Source organism: Geotrypetes seraphini, chromosome 6 (genome assembly GCF_902459505.1).
Source record: "Geotrypetes seraphini chromosome 6, aGeoSer1.1, whole genome shotgun sequence".
NCBI classification, from domain to species: Eukaryota; Metazoa; Chordata; class Amphibia; order Gymnophiona; family Dermophiidae; genus Geotrypetes; species Geotrypetes seraphini.
In genome coordinates this window covers 218,771,182-218,794,994 of record NC_047089.1, presented here as the reverse complement: position 1 = coordinate 218,794,994, position 23,813 = coordinate 218,771,182, and the positions used below count along the sequence as shown (strand labels likewise).

The 23,813-nt window shown below is 44.5% G+C and overlaps 1 protein-coding gene across 2 annotated transcripts in view; it reads left to right on the top strand.

Annotated features, from left to right (window-relative positions):
- GFRA2 (GDNF family receptor alpha 2) overlaps window positions 1–23,813 on the top strand; it is a 256,914-nt gene that overhangs the window by 179,799 nt on the left and 53,302 nt on the right. For both annotated transcript variants that reach the window (XM_033950513.1, XM_033950512.1), the window contains exon 4: window positions 8,644–8,989. In XM_033950513.1, coding sequence (XP_033806404.1) covers window positions 8,644–8,989 — 346 coding nt within the window. The remainder of the gene's footprint in view (window positions 1–8,643; window positions 8,990–23,813) is intronic.

Here is a 23,813-nt window from a genome sequence, read left to right as displayed (position 1 = left end):
CCGGCGCGTAAACCTCCATTTATCCTGTTTTTTTCAGGTCAGGCTCTACTTCAGCAGATTCTGTTCTAAAATACCAGTGATACTTGGGATACCCTGGCCTGCATGTCTCAATTCCTACGTCTGTGACCTGTCTACAATGACACAGCAAATCAATTATCTCTTTAAACCTTTACTTACCATTCAATACTCCAGTTGGGACTACCGTAATAGAACATTTATTTATTTTAGTCCTTTTGTATCATCCTTACCTTTTGCTTTCCTATCACAAATTGTAGTTCCTCCCCCTACCCATATGTATTTTGTAAAACTTTTAACAATTTTTATTTTATACAGCTTATATTGTAAGCTGCTTAGACATGTGTGTGATTTGCGGGATATTGAAGAACAATAAACTTGAAACTTGATTATACCAAGAGGCATTTGCCCCAGGCTAGCTCTTTCCCCTCAAACTCGGATTGTTCCCTCTTTAAACTTTCATTACATCTGACTTTGTCTTGTTTGTTCTTAATACTCTTTTTCCTGCCCCCCTTTTGTATCTTGCCCTCCTGAAGGTCAATTGACTGGTTTTCTAAATTTTTACTGTCTCGTTCTTATTCAGTCAAAATTGAAGGTAATATTTCTAATTCCTGGCAGCCTCCTTGTGGGGTTCCCCAGGGCTCTCCGCTTTCCCCAATCTTGTTCAATCTTTATATGACTACTTTGAACACTTATAAGTTGTCAGCTTGGGAAACGCTTTTTACCTATGCAGATGATATCTTTATATTGATCGAGATTGATTCAAATATTACCAATTTAGTTTTTTAAATAAACCACTGTATTTCCAAACTTTAAGTTTGGGCTATGTCTGCCCAGATGAAGTTAAATGCAGCCCAAACTAAACTTTTGTGGTTAGGCCCAAAATTGGACTATGTTCCTTCCACTGTACTTCTGGATTCTGGGGCCTCCCTGCATATTGAATTTTCCTCCAAGATTTTTCCTTCATAATTTTGAGAATACTTTTTGACTCTTTTCTTACCTTTAAGGATCAAATAAACTCTCTGATTAAGAAATGCTGAGGAAGGTTAGATCTCTTTTCCATCAACATCATTTTTCTGTCTTGGTCCAATCAATTATACTATCTTGGCTAGATTATTGTAATGCTACTTATCTTGGCATCACAAAGATCTGTCTTCAAAGGCTAAAATTGATTCAGAATACCGCTGCGAAGTTGATTTATGGAAAAACCAAATTCGACCATGTGACTTCTTTGCTTTTGAGCCTCCATTGGCTCCCGGTTCATCTCAGAATTCAGATTAAATGCATAAGCATTATTTTCAAAATTTTATATTGTATTTTTATTCCTCTTGTTCCTCTTCTATGGAAGGTTTACATATTTTCCTGTGCAAGAGGCACTCAACAATTTAAACTTTCCCTCCCTTCAAGCAAAGGAATTAAAGGAGTCAAGAATTTCAGCCTTTCTTTGGCTTTTAAATTTCCCCAATAATGGCATGAACTTCCTTTAATTTTGAGATGTCCCAGTCCTTTCTAATCCTTCCGTAAATCTTTACAAACTTTTCTATTTGCTAAATATTTTGAAAATTAATCTCCTTGCAATTTTAGCATATTTTTATTTATTATTGTTAACCGTGTCGAGCTTCCTCTGGTTGATGACCCGGTATATAAAGCTAAGTTTTAGTTTAGTTTATAGTTTGTAGTCTATCAAAATATTGATATACCGTCATTTCTAATTGAATAGTTCAAAGCAGCTTACAAGTGTGAAAACAATATAAAATATCAGGAAAAGAATTCCATTAACTGATAGGAAAGAATCATTCAGTCTCAAAAGAAACAATGTGAAAAAAAAATGGTAGGGAAGGGGAGAGGAGGTAAGCTTTATGAAGTGCAACCATAAACTTGTATAAAAAATGGGTTTTCAATTTAATCTTAAACTCTTTAAAAGACAATTCAGGTCTAATATTAGGGGGAAGATCCTTCCAAAGTTTAGGGGATAAGAAAAAAGAATAAGAATTATGGGTAGATTTATAGTGCGCCTTCCTTGGAGGTGGAAGTACATCAGAGTGAGCATCGATGGACAGCGGTTGTTGGTACTAGGTGTATGGTATAGCAAGGGATGAGAGGTAGATTGGATTACCAACATGGAAAGCCTTATGCATAAGGCAAAGAATTTTAAAATTGGTAGCCGGTGAAGAAGTAGCTGAAAACAGGGTTACGCAATCATATTTCCAGGCTCTAAATAGGAGACGAGCCGAAGAGTTTCATAGAGTTAGGAGTCTTGTGAGTTGGCTCTTCTAGCTGTAGAAACTGAGTTGCAATAATCAAGTCTCGAGATGATGAATGCATGAATAAGGGCGTGCAGTGAAGAAAAGTCTAGATCAGGGTTGTCCAAACTGTGGCCTGAGGGCCATGCGGCCCCGTGAAGTATTTTGTGCGGCCCCTGTCAAGGGCGATGCAGTGTTTTCCTCTGCTGCCCCCGGGTGTTTACTGTCTTGCCGGCTCCCTCCTCTGTCTTGCTGCAGCATTTGCACGTTTGTGCGGCCCCAGAAAAATTATTTTCGGCCAATGCGGCCCAGGAAAGCCAAAAGGTTGGACACCCCTGGTCTAGATAATAGAGTGTAGTTCACACAAAGATAGAAAACTAAGGCCCTCTTTTACTAAGGTGCACTAAACATTTTAGCGCATGCTAAATCAATGCGTACACGAACCGCTAACGCGCCCATAGGATAACATGCACGCTGAAAAGCATAGCGCCTCTTGGTAAAAGAGGGGGGTAAGTTTAACAACTTGTGTGGCTCGCTGTGCGAAAGTGAGTCCAGAGTCAGAAATTATGCCCAAGTTGGCAAAGGCATATTAAAGAGATATGGAATAATTAAAATTTGGCCCAATATGTAATTGGTTTGGCCTTCTGTTGTTTATTTTTTGATTATCATTGTCTCTAGGCTGTAACCTGGGCTGCCCACTGTGTCTTCCCCTACTTCCTTCCCACTTTTTTCTGATTGCATATACAGTATTTAGATATTTCATTGATAGGCAGTATATCAAATAAAGACGCACTATGAACTTGATGGTGCTGTGAACTAATACAAAAGTATTGGAGATTGATCTTAAAACAAATTGGAGAAATTATAGGTCATGCTTTCAGTGGCGTACCTAGCATATGTGACACCCGGAGTCCATCATTTTTTGACACCCCCCCAACTGTATGAAAACATGATTTTTAGTAATAATCCACACGTCACACATGAGTACCTAGGAAAAGGCAGCATCTTACATACTGCAATGAGCAGTACAACGTCAATACACCCATTGTAAAACTAAACAAGCCAGACTAGTACAGATCAATCCTGCAGTCAATCCTAACAAAAAAACATGTCTTTCGAAAACACAGAACACAGAAAACACCTTCGCCTAGTATGGAATATGTAATCACAAACTAACCCTTCCGTTTTTACAAAACTGTAGTGTGGATTTTAGCTACGGAGGTAACAGCTCTGACGCTCATAGAATTCTGAGCATCAGAGCTACTACCACCACGGCTGGCGCTAAAAAACGCTCCACAGTTTTGTAAAAGGGGGGATAAAATAGAAATACATAGACAAAGGTTAAATTGAACCAGCAAGAAGCTTGACTCTGCATACAATGCTCCAAAGAAACAGTGACACATGTCTCCTAAAGCAATAAATAAATAGAAAATTTTTTTCTACCTTTGTCTTCTGTGGTTTCTGCTTTCCTCATCTTCTTGTAACTCTCTTCCTTCTATCCACTATCTGCCGTCTCTCTTCACCTATATGGCATCTTCTCTCCTTCTATGCCCCTTCCAGAAACTGTATGCCTCCCCTTCCATCTCTCCTTTCACCCCCTTTAGTCTGGCATCTCTCTCCTCTCTTTCCCTCTCCCACACCTCTCCTCTGCAATCCCTTTCCCTTTTTCCCTCATTTTCCTTTTAAATTTATTTTCTGCATCTGTCTAGATTACGTTCTTACTACCCTCTCATCAATGTCCTTTTTTACTGTCTACCTAAAGCTTGCCACCTCTTTCCCTCACCTCTCCAGTGTTTCCCTAACTTAATCCTTTTCTCCCCATCATGTGCCCTCCTTTTATTTATACCCTCCTTCCATCATGTACCCTCCTTCCATCTAGTACCTTCTCTTCTCTCTGTCCACTTCCATTCATCGTCTGCTCCCCTCTTTCTCTCCTCCCATTTTCTTCCTGCATTTGCTCCCCTATCTCTCCCATCTGCACTTCCATCCATCACAGGCTCCCCACTAACATCCAATGTCTGCCCTTTCTCTCTCCATCCACCCCTCTTCAATCAGCATCTGCCCCTTTTCTTTTCCTCCAATATCCTTCCTCCTTATGTCTCTCCCCTTTCTCTGTACATCAATTCCATCAGCACCACCCTGCCCACTTTTCTTTCCCTCCACCACTCTTCCATTCCAGCAGTCCTGCTCCTTTCTCTCCCTTCATGCAGCAAGGTCCCGCGATGACTGTAGCTGCCGACTGCCAGTCCACCCCACTCCGATGTACTTGCTCTGGAGCAGACTCGGCAGCCGCATGCTGGAAGGTCCCGTGATGACTCATCTGCTGACTCTGCTCCGGAAGAAGTAAGTTACGTTGGAGGGGGTGGACCCAGCAGACGCAGGGAGTTGCGGCAATGTCCCGCAATGACTGCGTCTGCTGGGTTCACCCCCTCCGACGTAACTTACTTCTTCCGGAGCAGAGCCAGCAGACGAGTCATCGCGGGACCTTCCTGCACCTCAGTGCGGCTGCCGATTCTGCTGCAGAGAAAGTAAGTCAGAGGTAACGTGACCATTTATTTTTTCATCAAAAGGGAACATCTATTAATTGACTGTGTATCCTTTCTTTCATTTCTTTCTTTCTGCACTCAGGCTCAACAATTGTCCCTTTCTATTCCTTCCCTCCCTCCCTCCTTCCTTCCCATGTCCTTAGTGTCCCCAGTGCCTCCTTCCCGTGTCCTTAGTGCCCCCAGTGCCTCTGTCCTGTGTCCTTAGTGCCCCCAGTGCCTCCGTCCTGTGTTCTTAGTGCCCCCAGTGCCTCCGTCCTGTGTCCATAGTGCCCCCAGTGCCTCCTTCCCGTGTCCATATTGCCCCCAGTGCCTCCTTCCTGTGTCCTTAGTGCCCCCAGTGCCTTCCAGATTTTGTCCACCCCCAAAGCCAGCCAGCCAGCCTGCCTGCCTACCTATTTCCCTCCCTCCCTGCTGTGCTAAAGCCAGCCAGATTGCCTGCCTACATCCTTCCCTCCCTGCCGTGAAAAAAAAATAAAGCCTCTCTTCTTCCTTTTCCCCGGTCCGCGCCGCTGCAGTCTTACCTCCCCGCTGCTGCTGCTAATCGCCAACAAGAAGTCTTCTTTCCGACGTCAATTCTGACGTCGGAGAGGACGTTCTGGACCAGCCAGGCAATGATTGGCTGGCCCAGAACGTCCTCTCCGACATCAGAATTGACGTCGGAAAGAAGACTTCTTGTCGGCAATTAGCAGCAGCAGCGGGGAGGTAAGACTAATGTGACCATTTATTTTTTTTCATCAAAACGGGACATCTATTAATATTCAGTTCTGCCCTAGCCGCCCCCTCAGCCCCGCCCCCAATTTCTTCCATTCATTTTCATGTATACACAATATCTTATTAATTCATAATGGTAAACATAAAATATATTAAAAAACCACAAAGCACACGGTATGCAGAGAAAATGTTAATTATCATTTACGAGTTTCAGGGATTTTTTCAAAAATGTCAAACAGATTACTTTAAAATATGCAATGTCACCTCAGTAACTATAGAAAAATAGACACATATAATACAAAATATAGACAGCGGATATAAATTCTCAAAACAGACACATTTTGATCACTAAATTGAAAATAAAATCATTTTTCCTACCTTTGTTGTCTGGTGATTTCATGAGTCTCTTGGTTGCACTTCCTTCTTCTGACTGTGCATCCAATCTTTCTTCCCTTCTTTCTTTTGCATCCAACATTTCTTTCACAATCCAGCCCCATCTCCTTTGGGTCCAGGTCTCTCTCTCTTTTCCCTCTATTACCCTCCCCTGATCCAGTGTCAGTTCTCCTTTGTACCGTTGTTCCAGGTCTCCCTTTCTCTCCCTCCCTCTCTGTCTGAACCTCCCATAGTCCTGCATCTTCCTCCTGTCTTTCCCCTTTCGTCCAGGCCTTTCTCTCTAGTCTTTCTAATCTACTTACAACACCCCCCCCTTTCTCTGCCTCTTTCTCTCCTTCTTTCCTTCCTCCCTCCCAGCAGATTTTAGCATATCTCCTCCCTTTTCCCCCTCAGATCCAGTATCTGTCTCCTTCCTCTTTCCTCCTCCTAGGTCTGGTATCTATCTCCTCCCCTTCCTCCCTGCTCTGGCATCTCTCTCTCCGTTCCATTCCTCCCTTTCTTCCCTGGTCTTCCTTCTCAATTTATTTTCTGTCTCTCTCTAAATTCTTTTTTTATCATTCAGTCCTCAATTTCCCTCTTTCACTGTGTCTACCTATAGCTTGCCACCTCTTTCCTTCACCCCTTCCAGTATCTAACTCTATCCTCGTTCCTCAATCCAACATGTGCCCTTTTTTCTTTCTCCTCCCCACTTCCTTCCAGCGTCTGATCCCCCTCTCCCCCCACTTCCATTCAGTGTCTGTCCCTCTCTCAACCCCTTCCATCTACTGTGCACCTTCTGTCTCGCCCTTTCCAGTCACTGCCCTCTCTGCCCTTTCCATCCAATGTCTGCCTTCTCTCTCTTCCATACAACATCTTCCTTCTTTCTATGCTCCTTTCATAACTATCTATCCTGTGCCCCTTCTCTCCTTTGTACATGATTGATTTCAGCTCTGCCACCTCTCCATTTTTTTCTCTCTGTCACCAACCCATCCCCTATGCTCTGGCATCTCTCTCTTCTCCTTTCTTTCCTTTGCACCCCACAGTCTGGTATCTTCCCTTCCCTGATTCTCTGGCATCTCTCTCCTTTCCTTTTCTTCCATCTTTCCCTCCCCCTCCATGCTCTGACATCTCCCCCTTCCTTTTCCCTTAGTCTGGCATACCTTCCTCCTTCCCTCCAAGCCATGGTATCTCCTTTCATTTCCTCCCTCATCTTCCTTCTCCCTCCAGCTGGGTACAGCAACACTCTCCCCTGCAGCTCTGGACTTCCCCACACCTGCTCCCCCCAAATTGCCATGCTTTGGTTCCTCTTCTTCCTTCCTCCCTCCCCCCCGTGGGACTCTGCGGCACCATCAGCTCTTACTCCCTCTAACGCCAGCCCTGAGGCTCTGGACTTCCCCACAACTGCTCCACTCCCCCCCCCCCCAGATCACTATTATTTTAAATGTTATGGCAGCCGCAGCACTGTATCCGTCAGAGGAGACTTCTAACCTCGGCCTGCCCCGGAACTCTTTCTGCAACAGTGACTTCCTGTTCCCGCCTAGGCGGGCGGCTGCTGCAGGAAGAGTTCCAGGGCAGGCCGTGGTTAGAAGTCTCCTCTGACGGATACAGCGCCGCGGCTGCCATAACATTTAAAATAATAGCGGGGAGGGGGGGGGGAGGAGCAGGTGTGGGGAAGTCCGGAGCTGCAGGGCCGACATTAGAGGCAGTGAGAACTGGACAGCTAATCGTCCAACGTCGCCTTCAAAACCGGGCTGGCTGTGCACCCCCCAAGGCGTGCACTCGGGGCGGATCACCCCCCCCCCGCCCCCTCCCTTGGTACGCCACTGCATGCTTGCCATCTTATGAGCAGGGTGTAACTTCAAAAGAGCAAACTTCATTCTGGAAAAAGAAAGTGTTTAGAGCAGGGGTGTCCAACCTTTTGGCTTCCCTGGGCCGCACTGGCCGAAAAAAATGTTTCTAGGGCCGCAAAAATGCGCAAACGCTGCAGGAAGACAGAGGAGGGAGCTGACAAGACGGTAAACACCCTGGGGCAGCAGAGGAAAACACTACATTGCCCTCGACCGGGGCCACACAAAATACTTCACGGGGCCGCAGGTTGGATATCCCTGGTTTAGAGAATTATCTACTTTTGGCAACCAGGCTACCTTTGGAAACTGAAACAAGTTCTACCCCTGATCTCTCCAATATGTTTCCCAATGTGTGGTGCACTTAAAAGGTGGACTGCTTTTCCCTATGTGATTCCTTTTTACTATTTGGTCTTTCGTGATCTGATGTGCTGAGCAGAATGTGTGAATGTAATACATACTGTAGTTTATGGCTTATTACTTACATTGTACCCCTTTCCAAATCGGAGTAACAAAAAATATTACATAGTTATAAAATACCCATACATTAAACCTAAAACATGCAAACACTACAATATACAACAAAATTAACAATTAACAATCTTACAAAAACAAAAAACATATCCAATTGTTTAGAAGGAGTCTTAGGGTTCCTTTTACTAAGGTGCGCTAGCGTTTTTAGCGCACGCAGGAAATTACCGCATGCTATGCTTCTAGAACTAATGCCAGCTCAATGCTGGCATTAAGGTCTAGCGCGCGCGTCAATGTACCGCGTGCTATTCTGCGTGTTACAGCCCTAACGCGGCTTAGTAAAAGGAGCCCTTAGTTTATCCTGTGTGTGATAAATAGCCATCAGAATTGTTCTTCTTTTGTCATTTATTCCTTTCTCATCTTACTCTGTTTCCTGGACAGGAATGGAACCCACGTCCTCCAAAAACAATCAGTGCCTGAATGCAGCCAAGGCTTGTAACCTAAATGACAACTGCAAAAAACTGAGATCTGGCTACATTTCTCTCTGCAACAAAGGCCCCACCAACTCCGAGTCCTGCAACCGCAGGAAGTGCCACAAGGCCCTGCGCCAGTTCTTCGACCGTGTATCGCATGAGTACACGTACCGGCTGCTCTTCTGCTCCTGCAAGGACCAGGCATGTGCTGAGCGGCGCCGGCAGACCATTGTGCCTGCTTGCTCGTATGAGGACAAGGAGAAGCCCAACTGCCTGGACTTGCGTAGCATGTGCAGGACGGACCAACTGTGCCGGTAATACCATATGTTTCTTATTGTTATCAGGGATCCAAGTGAGATTGTCTGTTCACCTCATGCTCTGGGACTCTCTCCCTCTCCCATGCTTTCTTCTCTCTGTCTTATTCTCCAGGGATTGCTTCCTTTGCTCCCTTCTTTCCTGTGTTTTAGTAGTAACTGGATGCCTCTTTCCATCTGCACTGTGGCTCTTGATTATCTCTTTCTCTCTTTATATGCCACACACATGCGAGTCTTTCACTCCCCACCTTGTGCTCTGTGGCGGTTCCTGGATGTCTCTCTCTCTCTCTCTTTCTTGTGCCCTGGAGCTTCTGGGTATCTCTTTTCCCCTGGCATCCTGTAGTATCTTGTTTTTTTGATGCTCCATGGTGTCTCTTTCCTGCTTCTCTCCCTCTCTCTTTATTTTCAAGGAATCCTTGGTCTCTCTTTCCCTTCTCTCTCTCTTCCATGTGTTCTGTATCTTTACCTCATTCCATGGTATAATATTGTCACATTCTTCTTCTGTCTCTCCTGCTCTGTAGCTATGGCTCATATTATTTGTGTGGCCTGATTGGGATTGACTAGGTTGGTCACAAATTGTCCTTGCCACAATGGCTCAGGATTCCTTCGTGTTTCAGGCTGACCTCTCCATAGCTCAGTGAAGCAGATTTGTAATTAAGGATGCAGGAAATTAGGGCATTTGAACAGTTAACGGTGATATGATGCATTTACCCCTCCCCCTTTCACTAAACCGCGATAACGGTTATTAGCACAGGGAGCTGCGCTGAATGCTCCGTGCTGCTTCCGACGCTCATAGAGTTCCTGTGAGCATCGGGAGCAGCATGGAGCATTTAGTATGGCTTCCTGCGCTAATAACCGTTATTGTGGTTTAGTAAAAGTGTGTGTGTGTGTGGGGAGGGGGGAATTTAGGTTGGAGTGTCTTAGTGAATTCCTGAACCCATAAACTCCACCCTGTCTCTTCACAATTCTAAGAAAAAAATTACAATTACCGTAATATGTATTCTTTGGAGAGGTGTAGCAAACTTGTAGAAGTGTTTAAGAGAGCTTCAAAGATTAACTACAGAATAGTTCAGGATTATATGTCATTCCCCTACATTAGTTATTTGGCAGGGTAAAATAAGAACATGAGAATACGTATAAGAGTTGCCATACTGGGACAGACCAAAGTCCATCAAGCCTAGTATCTATTTCCAAAAGTAGCCAACCCAGGTCACAAGTACCTGGCAAGATCCTAAAGAGTAAAACAGATTTCATGCTGCTTATCCTAGGAATAAGCAGTGGATTTCCCCAAGTCCATCTTAATAATGACTTATGGACTTCTCTTTTAGTAAATGATCTAAAGCGTGTATTTTTTTTTTTTTTTTTTTTTAAGCCCTGCTTTCACCACATTCTCTGGCAATGAATTCCAGAGTTTAATTACATGTTGAATAAAGAAATATTTTCTCTGGTTTGTTTTAAGTCTACTACGAGGGGCTGCTGAAAAGTTAGCCCAGCCAAGAAGATAATGACATGGATATGGTTCAATCAATGATCTGAAACAAAGTCAAAAACATAGAATTTCATTTCTGCAAATTTCACTTAATCAAATAAGATAACACTCTTTTCAGCTACAATGGCAAAATAACACCCAGAATTTAGGAAGTTGGTTGGTTGGGTTGAGAACCCCCTCGTGCTTAGTAGCTTCATTGCATGCCCCCTAGTCCTAGTAATTTTGAAAAGAGTAAACAAGTGAATTACATCTACCTGGAGCAATATGATTCAGTGAAAATGTTTTACAGTTCAGGAAATTGCTTAAAACATACTTCTTTGTCCAGGCTTTTAATTGATATTAGTAATCTATGCCTAGAAGTGAAATGGTGGAACCTGATCTAGAAGAAAAGTTAGTGTAGAATTCTGATTTCATTGCAGCAGGGCTAGAAGTTTAAGTGTGACTTTGTAAAGTCTGATGAATGGAGTTTTGTCTAATGATATTATGAATGTGAGATTGTGAGCTGCTTAGTTTATTAAGTGGACTAGAAATATTTTAAATAAATAAATACCCGTTCCACTCCACTCAGTATTTTATAGACCTCAGTTATATCTCCCTTGAGTCATCTTTTCTCCAGGCTGAAGAACCCTATCTGCTTTACCCTTTCCTCATAGGAAAGTTGTCCCATTCCCTTTAGCATTTTTGTTGCCCTTCTCTGTACCTTTCTGTAGGCTGTCAGTGACTCTGCAATGGGAATTCAGCTTGGGAAAAGATGTTAGATCTCTTTAATTAGTGACTCAGCAGAGGCAGAGGTATGGGGTCTCCTCCTCAGTGGCTTACAAAGGAAAATAGCTCAGCAGGTGGATAGGTGTAGGATCTCCTAGGTAAGTGATCTCAGCAGGGGGAGGGGATGGTAGCTTCTCCACTAGCAATTCAGCAGGGAAAGAGGTGGGGGTGTTCCCTTATCAATGACTCATTAGGAGAAAAGGTGTTAGATCTTTTTTCATTAGTGTCTCAGCAGTGGGAATGGTGTAGGGTTTCTCCCTCAGTGAGTCACCAGAGAAAGACATGTGGGAGTTCCCTTATTAGTGACTCAGCAGAGAGAGAGAGAGCTGTGGGGGTTCTCCACTAGACTAAGGGGGAAAGATGTGTTATACATTATCTCTTTCATGAGTGACTCAGCAAGGAAGAGGTGTTAGATCAGTGGTCTCAAACTCAAACCCTTTGCAGGGCCACATTTTGGATATGTAGGTACTTAGAGGGTTGCAGAAAAAAAATAGTTAATGTCTTATTAAAAAAATAACAATTTTGCTTGAGGTAAAACTCTTTATAGTTTATAAATCTTTTCTTTTGGCTAAGTCTTAATAATAATAATATTGTCATTTATAACTAAAGAAACATATGATCAAGAAACTATTTTATTTTACTTTTGTGATTATGATAAACATACGAGGGTCTCAAAATAGTACTTGGCAAGCTGCGAGTTTGAGACCATTGTGTTAGATCATTTTCATCTAACTCAAAAAAGAGAAGAGGTGATTTAGCAAGGGGATCTCATTAGAGACTCAGGACAGGGTGTGGAGGTGGAATATACTTGACTCATAGCTCAGCAGAAGAAGAGGTGTTGGACCGCTGAGGTATGTGATTTCCTTCAGTGGAGGTAGGGTATTCTCCATTTATAACTCAGCAGGTGGAAAGGTAATAGGGGGGTCCATTTTTGTTTAATATTTTTCTTGCACCTCTTATGACCCTCTGCTAAGGGTAGTGGTGAATGGCACCCCCTCCGAAATGACGGAGGTAATCAGTGGAGTGCCGTAGGGCTCGGTCCTGGGCCCGATCCTATTCAACATCTTTATAAGAGACTTGGCAGAAGGGCTGCGAGGTAAAATAACATTATTCGCCAATGACGCCAAACTAAGCAATGTAGTGGGCAAAAGCACAACAGACATAAATTCAATGTCCGACAACATGATGCACGACCTACTCCTACTGGAGCGCTGGTCTAGGTCCTGGCAACTCAGCTTCAATGCCAAAAAATGCAAAGTCATGCACCTGGGCAGCCAAAATCCATGCAAGACTTACACCCTTAATGGCGAGATCCTAACAAGAACTGAAGCAGAACGAGACTTAGGGGTGATCGTCAGTGAGAACATGAAGACTTCCAATCAAGTGGAGCAAGCTTCATCCAAGGCAAGGCAAATCATAGGTTGCATACGCAGGAGTTTCGTCAGCCGTAAGCCTGAAGTCATTATGCCATTGTATAGATCCATGGTGAGGCCCCACCTGGAATACTGTGTGCAATTCTGGAGGCCGCATTACCGTAAGGATGTGCTGAGACTGGAGTCGGTCCAGAGAATGGCCACCCGGATGGTCTCAGGACTCAAGGATCTCCCGTACGAGGAATGGCTGGATAAGTTGCAGCTGTACTCACTCAAGGAATGCAGAGAGAGGGGTGACATGATCGAAACATTCAAGTATCTCATGGGCCGCATCGAGGTGGAAGAAGATATCTTCTTTTTCAAGGGTCCCGCGGCAATAAGGGGGCATCCGTGGAAAATCAGGGGCGGGAAACTGCACGGGGACACCAGGAAATTCTTTTTCACTGAAAGGGTGGTTGATCGCTGGAATAGTCTTCCACTTCAGGTGATTGAGGCCAGCAGCGTGCCTGATTTTAAGGCCAAATGGGATAGACACGTGGGATCTATTCACAGAGAAAGGTAGGGGAGGGTCATTGGGGTGGGCAGACTAGATGGGCCGTGGCCCTTATATCTGCCGTCTATTTCTATTTTTCTATGTTTCATTAGCTTACGCAGATGACATTCAGCTCTTACATCCGCTTGATCCCACTAACTCCACGGAAACAATAGCAATCAATAGGAAACTTGAGAAGATTCACCAGTGGCTCAATGCTAACAGATTAGCCCTTAATGTTAATAAATCAAGCGTCATGTTCTTTCCTTTTGGACTGCCAGCGATAGATGTAGATGGGAAAGTTTAACCCTTAATAAAGTTCCCCCGACCTTGAGAAAAATTGGCGAAACGCGTTGGGAAGGGAAACCTGCAATGATAAAAGCTAAGTTCAATTGAAATAATAAGTTATTTTGGATATAAATAAAATTGAATAAATTTGGATATGAATAAAATTGAATGAATAAGAGTAAAGCTACAAAGTAAAGTTACAAAAGGAAAGCTATAAAGGGAATAATGAAGAATACCACTGCTACCAATTTCGAACAAAATGGTGGAATCTGAACTCCCAGATAGCTGTTCTTAGAGTGTTTAAGGACTGGATGAATTTGATATATAAGTGAGTCAGAGAAGTTGGGAAGATGGCTTTCCTTGGAAATTCCAAATTCCAAATTTGTTTTTCCAATTTCTATTAAGGGTACTTCTTTACAGTTGATAAGTAACATCAAAATCTTAGGGGTTTTCTTTCATGATAAACTAACCTATCATAATCACATTAGTAATATTGTTAAATCCACCTTTTACAGACTTCGTCAAATCCGTTCAGTATCTAAATTTCTATGTCCAAAATCTCTTAACATTCTAATTCACTCCCTGGTTATCTCAAAAACTGATTATTGCAATGCCCTACTCAAGGAATAGCTCAAAATGAAATTAGACGCTTACAGATCATTCAAAATGCCTCAATTAAACTTATAATGAAAGCAAGGAAATTTGATCACGTCACTCCCCTTCTTAAGAAAGGGCACTGGCTCCCAGTCGCGCATCGTATACAGTATAAATTAAGTCTGCTTACCTTCAAGTCTCTGTTATATAAAACTCCAGCTTTCATTTACAAATCATTGATTCCCTATACCCCAACCAGATCACTGAGGTCTATCGATCAACATTTATTAGTTACACTCTCACTTAAAGTTATTAATACACGGCGGCATTTTATTTTTTCTGTCACAGCTCCTCAAACATGGAACTCCCTCCCTATTTACCTAAGAGAAGAAAACAACTTAGATAAATTTAAGAGCAAACTAAAAAGCTTTCTTTTCAAAGATGCTTTTGATACTTAAAAAAACTTGACTAGAAGTTTCAGTTTTTTTCCATAACCTCTTTAAGGTTTATAAGAACATAACATAAGAACATAAGCAATGCCTCTGCTGGGTCAGGCCTGAGGTCCATCTTGCCCAGCAGTCCGCTCACACGGCGGCCCAACAGGTCCAGGACCTGAGCAGTAATCCTCTATTTATACCCTTCTATTCCCTTTTCCAGCAGGAAATTGTCCAAACCTTTCTTAAATTCCAGTACTGTACTCTGCCTTATAACGTCCTCTGGAAGCGCATTCCAGGTGTCCACCACACGTTGGGTAAAGAAGAACTTCCTGGCATTTGTATTGAATCTGTCCCCTTTCAACTTTTCCGAATGCCCTCTTGTTCTTTTATTTTTTGAAAGTTTGAAGAATCTGTCCCTCTCTACTCTCTCTATGCCCCTCATGATCGTTTATTCCCCCCTATTGTTTTGTATCATAATTGTCTTCTTTTCTATCAGCAATATGTATTTCTATACCCATTCTTTCCTCTCGTTTTTACTTTTTATACTGTTAGTCAATAACTTGTTATGTTTGTTAAGCGTCTATTTGTTTTGCTGCCCCCTTTATTATTTGTAATTTTAAAGATATGTACATCGCTTAGAAATTTGAGTAAGCGATTAATCAAATATACAATAAACTTGAAACTTAAACTTGAATAAACTTGAGAAGAGTTATGGGATCGCTTGTCAGTGACTCAGCATGGGGAGGTTTGCGGGATCTCCTTCATTAGTAACGGTTATGTGTACATTCGGGACAGGGCTGGGAACCTTTGGTCTAGGAGAGAAGCTTGGTTTCTTTTTTTTATAAACTCTGTTAGGAAGTGTATAGGAGACTGCTAAGCCTATTGTCATGTATAGTAAGAACATAAGACCAGCATTACTGAGTCAGACCAATGATCCATCTTGCCCAGTATCCCATCTCCATGGTGGCCAATCCAGGTCACAAGTATCTGGCAAAACCCGAAATAATAGCAACATTCCATGCTACCGATCCAGGGCAAGCAATGGCTTCCTCATGTCTGTCTCAATAGCAGACTATGGATTTTTCCTCCAGGAACTTGTCCAAACCTTTTTTTTAAAACCACCTACGTTTACCATTCTTAGCACATCATTTGGCAATGAGTTCCAGAGCTTAACTATTCTCTGAGTGAAAAAATATTTCCTCCTATTGGTTTTAAAAGTATCTCCCTGTAACTTTACCGAACGACCCCTAGTCTTTGTCATTTTTGATGGAGTAAAAAATCGATCCACTTGTACCCATTCTACACCACTTAGGATTTTGTAGACATCCATCATATCTCCCCTCAGCTGTCTCTTTTCTAAGTTTTGAAGAGCCTTAACTCCTTTAGTCTTTCCTCATACAAGAGGAGGTCCATCCTCTTTATCCTGATCGCTCTTCTTTGAGGTTACACCATGGAGTAATGCAGAGGCATTATAACATTCTTTGTCTTGTTAACCATCCCTTTTTTAAATAATTCCTAGCATCTTGTTTGCTTTTTTGGGCCGTCGCTGCCGCACATTGAGCAGAAGGTTTCATCGTATTGTCTGCAATGAACCCAGATCTTTTTTTTGGGCACTAACCCCCAAGGTGGACCCTAGGATCTGGTAACTATGATTTGAGTTATTCTTCCCAACGGGCATCACTTTGCATTTGTCCACGTTAAATTTCAACTGTCATTTGGACACCCGGTCTTCCAATTTCCTAAGGTTGGCCTGCAGTATATTAAGAATCTAGAAAAACCATAAACCAGGTGTTCTCTATCACGTTCTTTCTAGAGTGCAACATGCTGGTTCCCCAGGGCTCTGCTCTGCCAGACTGTGTCTGAAGAACCTGTGCATCATATGGCTTGCACATATTTTCATGCAGTAGAATTTAAGTGTTTTAGAAGCTGGGCTGGCACAGTTCATCTTGTACTCAGTGCCTCCAGCTTTTTGAAGACTGAATCTCGCTATAACACTGAATCAGTACAAGACTCTTTTATCAGGCCACCATGTACTGGGCATATTTTCCTTAGACGCAGAAAGTGGAGGAATTCTTTAGTGCATCAGGCTTTGGAGGAAGAGAAAAGATGCCTCTCCTCCCGAGTTTGTGTTTTTCATCAGAAAGAAATTTTAAGAGAGCAATAAAACATGCTTGGCAGTCTGCACCTGGCACTTTTATGCAACTCTTTGTTGCTTTGGACTAAGTATGTAACTTGAACAGATTCTGCAGACGAATATAGAGCTGCTGTTTCGAGGGAATTCATACAGCCTATTCTTGCCTGGTGCAAATGACGGGCACAGTGATTTTAAAGAGCCAGTGTAGTGGGAAATGAAACTGTGAAGATGGCGCGAAAAACCCACTTACCCTCCTGCTTCAAAATGCATGCAAACGCTCCTCTTTCTGATTCAGCGTAACCCAATTCCCCAGCTCAGCCTCTTCACCCCAGCAATGGGAAAGATGTAAGGGAAAAAGAATTAGGATTAATTCAGACTCCATCCCGGCCTGCTCCATTGTTTCTGTTGGTTCAGGTAGTCTTCATGTGTCCTCTCTGTATTTATTTCTCTCCCCTTCCCTCTGTCTCTCCCTATATATGTCCCGTCCCTGTCATTCTTTCCACCTCTCTTTCTGTCCCTTCCCCCAACATGTTCTCTTCTCTCTTCATGTTCAAAGTATCAGAATTAATTGTAGTCCCTTTGAGGGCTAGCACTGTCAAATTTGTTCACTAATTAGCATTAGAAAATGTTATATCTTTTTAATGAATTTTCCCGGACTGTGAAGAAATGATTAGTGTGGGGTCAGACTAGGCTCCTCTTTAGCCCTACAAAATCCTACTCGTTGTGAAAGGAAGCTTGGAGGATATGATGCTTTCTCATGAATGCTTTTGTCCAGTGCCTTGCACACTGCTACAACATATTTCTTGTTCTTCCTAACTGCCCTTCCATCCAGCATCTTCCCCTCCCCAGGTCTGCCTGTCTCCCCTAACAACTCTGCCATTCTTTTCCCTCCCAGGGGTGTAGCCATTAGGGGGGGGGGGTAGATGGGTGGAGGGGTCTGGGGACCTAGGCCCACCATTCATGGCAGAGGCTCCCTCAAATCGGTAAAGAAGCTTTCAATAAACCATAAACATATACTGTCTAGCATTCCCCCCACCCCCAAAAACTATGCAGTACTGTATCTCTCTGCTTTCCCTCCTCCCCATGGTCTGGCTTCTACTCTTGCTGACCTGGAAGCTTTCTTTTTGCATGATGCTGGATTGTGTAGAAAGAGAAAGACACACCAGACTGTGGGGAGAAGGGAAAGGAGGGAAACACTGAATCATAGGAAGTGGGAGAGGAAAAAAAATACACGTCTGCCTGCCAGGAGGGGGTATGGTAGAGGAATGCTGTCCCCCCCTCCAAATTTGAGGGCTGCCTAAATCCTTGTAATCCCTCCCTCCCATTGACCACCATCTCTTTCTCTCTTACCTCCTGTTTTCATAATTTGTTTTTATAGTCCCCCCCCCTCTGGTCTGCACTTTCTCATCTCTTTCATCCCTCCCCATCCCCACCCCTGAGTTAACTTAAAACAGCTCAAGGAGGTCCCACAGTTTGAACATCTCTTCCCCTTCTTTCCATCTCCATTGCTTCTCCTCACCTTCCTGGTCTCCTTTCAACATCCAAAAGTTCCTTTTCAGAGGGCCCCCGGTGCGGCGGCCATTCTCATAAGCTGCTGGCGGTTGCCCCAAAGCTTTCCCTCTGTTGCGATTTGCCCATGTGGAAACAGAAAGTTGCATCAGAAGAGGGGGGGGGGGGGCATTGTGGCAGAGGGAAAGCTTCAGGGCAGCTGCTGGCAGCTTGTATGAATAGCTGCCTTGCCAGAGCCCCTCTAAAAAGGAACATTTGGATGTTGAAAGGATACCAAGAAGGTGAGGGGAAGCGATGGACACGGACAGAAGGTGAAGAAATGTCCGGACTACAGAGCCCCCTGGAGCTCTGGGGCCCAGGGCATCTACCCTGTTTGCCCTCCCCTTACGTCGGCCCTGGGTACAACGAGAGGGGCTCCTTAAGTCTGTGTTACTATGAGTTGCTGGGAGAGGGGTTCCATCCGTCCATGTTAGCATCAGTACAGGGAGAGCGGCTCTCTCAACCTATGCTAGTATCAGGTGAAAGGACAGGGGCTCCCTCAGTCTGTTAGTATCAGGTATAGGGAGAGGGGCTCCTTTAGTCTGTGCTAGTATCAGTTGCTGGGAGAGGGGTTCCCTCCGTTTGTGTTAGCATCAGTACAGGGAGAGCGGCTCTCAATCTATGTTAGTATCAGGTGCAAGGAGAGGGGCTCCCTCAGTCTATGTTAGTGTCAGGTACTTGGAAATTAGCTTCTTCAGTTTATGTTAATGTCTGCTGTAGGGAGAGGGGCTCCCTTAGGCTATGTTGGTGTCAGAAACAGGGAGAGGGGTGCCCCAGTTTGTGTTAGTGTTATGGAAGAGGGGCTGCGTCCGTCTCTGTGCCAGTATTGGGCACATGGAGAGGAGCTCCCTTGTTCCTTACTAGTTTTAGACCCTAGGGGTCATATTCTATGAACAACGCTGTAAGTTAGGCGGCAGCAGGCGCACAACCTCTGCCTAACCTAATTGGTTTAATTGGCGCGGTAATTGACCACATTTAAAAACGATTAAAAGCTCATTAAAAAAAGGGGGGGGGGGGAGGCGCCGGGGGTGTCTACAGTATAGGCGCTAGGAATTGAGTCTATAGCAGGACGCCTAGTGGCACCTAACGCTTAAGTGGCCATGATTAGGCGCGATTCATTAAAAAACTTAAGACGCCTGCAATGTAGGCCAATAAAACGCTGTCCTTTATTGCAGGCGTCTAAGTTTTTCTTAGGCGTTGTTAGTGGTGTTTCTGTTAATGGCGCCTAAGCGTGTTTGATACACACCCGGCATCCATTTTTGTAGACGCTGCCCATTTAGGTGCCATCTGTAGAATCCAGCCCTAGATGTGCATTTCATTTAAACCTGAAACAGCAGGGACCCCCCCCCCCCAATTTTGAATTTTTCTGTGTCATCACTAGCGTGTGCACTATCAATGACATTGCTCTGAAATTTAAAAAAATGAAATAAACCCCCCCAACAAACAGTGGCTTGGTGAGAGGCGACCCTCCCCTGCCTTCATCTCCACCCTCTGTTCTTTCCCCCGCTCCCCATGCCATGTGCCCTCCCTTTCCTCTAGTTGAAGTTGTTGCTTGTACTGTGGTTAACAACATGCGCCTCGCGACCCCGTCGGCTCTCCCTCCAACGTCACTTCCTATGCGCGGCACCCGGAAGTGACGTCAGCGGGAGAGCCAATGGAGTTACAAGCACATTGTTGACTACCACGAGCAACAGTTTTAACAGAGGTTTGGGGAGAGGGAAGAGGAGGGGTGCGCGCATGGTGAGGGGAGGAGGGGGAAGAGGAGGAGGCGTGCTGGCACCCTCACCAGTATGGCGCCCGGGGCAGTCCGCTCCCCTCTCCCACCCCCTTACTAAGCCACTGAAAACAAACACTATTGTCCCATTCACCCTTATTAGGCAGAAAGAATGGGGCTCCTTCAAGCTGTGCTAGTGTCAGGCATGGGGGGAGGGGCTGCCTTCATCCATGGTAGTAACTACACTTACCCCTCCATATTCGCGGCGGTTATTTGTGGGTTTTCGATCGAAGGCGCCGCCCTCAAATTTACGTCACAGGAAACCGCTGCTCCCGGCGTTGCGCAGAGAAAATCGCTGCTCCCAGCTGCACTTTCTTCACTGGGACAGGTCAGGTTATTCACGGTTTCGGGTCTTTTTTGTGGGTTTTTTTTAATAGAAAAACCGTGAATAACATACAAAAAGTTATTCGCGGCTTTTCTCTTTCCGCTGCCTTGCCGTTCCCCTATCACCGCGAATGCGAAGGGGGAAGTGTAACTATAGGATAGTGGGAGAGATGGAGAGAAAAGATGGAGGAACCGAAAGAAAAGAAGTAGGAGACGGGGAGGGAGAGAGAGAGAGGGCGGCAGAGGTGGAGAGGCAGTGAAGTGGAAAAGCTTTTAATTTACAGTTAGTTTTTGAAGCTGAAAAATATGCCTTCACTGCTCGGTTTGCAGTTTCTAAGCTGGAACAGACAGGATTGATGTCACTTACAAAGAATATTTGCAAACCGCTTGCGACAGTGTGGCCATCTTTCATCTTGTGTAATAAGATGCCTAAAAAGATCACATCTGGGAAGCAGTGAATACTTTCTAAAGTAGGTAAGCACATGCAATAACAGGGGATCCAAGTCACTGAAGACTACGTGCACTAAATACAGTTGTTAAAAATGTGTAAAATGCTGTTGGCTGAATTTTGGGCCAACTCTGGAACAGCGATTGATGTTCCAAGAAGTTTGCATGCACATGATTTGCACGGAGGTTCGCCGTAATCCCGTCCGAGTGACTGTGAGAGTGGCTTTGACACATGCGCAGAGCTGGTTTAGGGAAGCCCGAACAGCTGAGTGGCAGGGGAAGCCCCAAAGCAGCCTGCTGCCACTCAGCTGTTGGGGCTTTTTTTTTATGGCACAGGTGTTGTGTATATGCTACATATGCATAATATCTGCCCCATTATAAAAAATACCCCAACCCCCCCATGATGCCTCCCTCCCCGAACAACCCTGGTATCAAAAAATCACCTGGAGGAATGTCCTTTCTCTCCTGCCATTGTGAATCTTGTCTACACTGACCCCCTCTCTTAAGGAGCCCTGACCCTCCCCTCTCCCCCAAAATTGGCAGGAGTGATGCCCCCCTCCCCTCCTTCTGCTGTGAACCAACCCCTCCCACACTGAACCCCCTGCGATTCCCCCCACCTGATCCCTCCCCTTCCCTGCTCCCCTTTCTAAAAAAAAATATATATATATCATCAAGAGAGATGCCCACTCCCTCCTTCCACCAGATGACTCCTGGCCCCTCCCTAAAACACCATCCAAACCTCCCCTGTACCTCAAAAATATATGACAACAGGAAGGATGTCCAGTCTGTCCTGCTTGCAGGCCCGTCACTCCAAAATGGTGGGCCTTCCCCTTCCCAATGTAGTGACGGACCTGCGAGCAGGACAGACTGGACATCCCTCCTGTTGTCATCTATTTTTGAGGTACAGGAGGGGAGGTTTGGGTGGTGTTTTGGGGAGGGGCCAGGAGTCATCTGGTGGCAGTAGGGAGTGGGCTTCCATCATGCTGTCATCTATTTTTGAGGTATGGGGGAGATTCAGGGGTGTGGGGGTAATTCAGGGCCTGGGGGTGGCATCCGGTGGCAGGAAGGAGGAGGCATAGCTCCTGACAATTTTATTTTTTTTGTTACGAAGGGGAGTGAGGAAGAGGAGGGATCAGTTGGGGGACATGGCAGGGAGTAAGGGTGCGAGAGTAAGGGTGTTGGTTCATGGCGGCAAGAGGGAGTGGGCATCCCTCCTGCCGATTTTTTTATATCAGGGTTATTCGTCGGGGGGGGGGGGGAGGGGGTTGTTGGCATGGCACAACATTTTTTTTATGTGCACAACATCTGTGCCTATAGAAAAAAAATGAAAAACAAAACAGGGAGACCTGTCAGTAACTCAGGTACCAACATGTACACCTGTTGGGTGTTCCGGGTCGGTAATACCGATCCAATTCTGGCATACAAGATTAGAGCATTACTCAGATGCCTGGTTTTAATATTATTGACCTCATTTGCAAGCCAGAATCGAAGAATGTACGACCTCACGGAAAGCCACGCGGTGAGCCATTTTGTGCATAGGGTCAGCAAATCCGATCAGTCGCTAAACCAGTCAAACTGGTATAGTGACGATTGCTAAATGATCGAAGACTTAAGTGCATCTAGTCCTGAGGTTGGCTGAGCCTACTCTGGTTTTCCTCGTGGCCTAGTTAAAAAAACAAACAAATATAGAAGGTAATAGGTGCAGTGCGACAGCAAAACCAGGACTGACCCAGCTGGAATCACTGCGCACCCTGTGTGAGAAAGGTCTTTTCCAGAAATCCAATCATTATTCTGAGAAAGCAGGAAGAAACTCTTAGCTGGCTTCCCCTCTCCCTCAAGGCTAACCACACTCTTAACACAATAAGAAGTCAATTCTTGCTGAATAATTAAATAGATCCCTTTCATAAGTATTGACTTTAGTGTGACAGGAAGTCTATAGTGACTCAGGGTTTGCTTGTGTAAACACAATCTCCTGTTCGGCTTAGTTAGCAGTTCAGTGAAACAGAACAGTACTTCAATTAAATGCAAATCCTATCTACAAGATCTCCGTTCTTATGGACTATGAAATGAACAGGTGGGGGAGGGGAGCACTTACAGTACCTGGGTATTATCAGTTTAAGTCCACACCTGGGTCCTTCCTGAATGGTGCCCCCAGTGGCCAATACTGATTTGCCCTTGGTGGATAACCTGCAGTAAATGTGGTGGGCGTTTGCCAGATGCATGCGTGGCTTCTTGTGTGCATGTCCAGACCTAAAATAGAGGGGTCCGCGCACATTGGTGCCTGGAACAGTCTTCCGGAGTCATCACGTAGGCTCCGTTTCCAGCAGTATTCAAATCCAAGCTAAAAGTCCACTTTTTTCAAGGCTGTTTTCAACTCCTACCCACCATGTGATACTTATCATTCTCTGTGTAGTGCAGTGGTTAGAGCTACTAAACTAACCCAAATACTTGACTGGAGCTCTGGAGTCTCTGAGCCTTCTCTTATCTGTACCATGACACCCTGAGGTTGTGGGTTCGAATCCCGCACTGCTCCTTGTGACCCTGGGCAAGTCACTTAATCTCCATTGCCCCAGGTACATTAGATAAGAGTAGGAGTCCGCTGGGACAGTTAGGGAATAATGCTTAAGTACCTGAATAATTTGTAACCCGCATAGAATTGTAGGATGTGCGGAATATAAATTATTTAAAAACAAAATAGAGAACCAAATTAGATTGTAAGCTCTTTTGAGCAGGGACCATCTATTGCATATTAAAATGTACAGTGCTTCAAATGCCTTTCAGCGCTATAGAAGTATAAGTAGTAATCGGTGCTTGTTTTTCTGCATTTAAATATGAGCCTTTCCAAAATTGTTTGCACTTGAAATTTTTCAGAGACTCCTATTTAGGCGCAGAAGAACAGGTTCCAATGTGTGCCTTCACTTTCAGTTTTCTTTGGACACATACTTATTTGTTAATTACCAGCAGTAACACTCATATATGGACTATAGAAATCAGAACACCTACAGCCCTGCTATATGAAACTACATTGGCTGCTCATAACCACAAGGATCAAGTTTAAATTAGGCATCACTGCCTTTAAGATCCTGACAGGCAACGCCCCCAACTATTAAGCAGAGTTG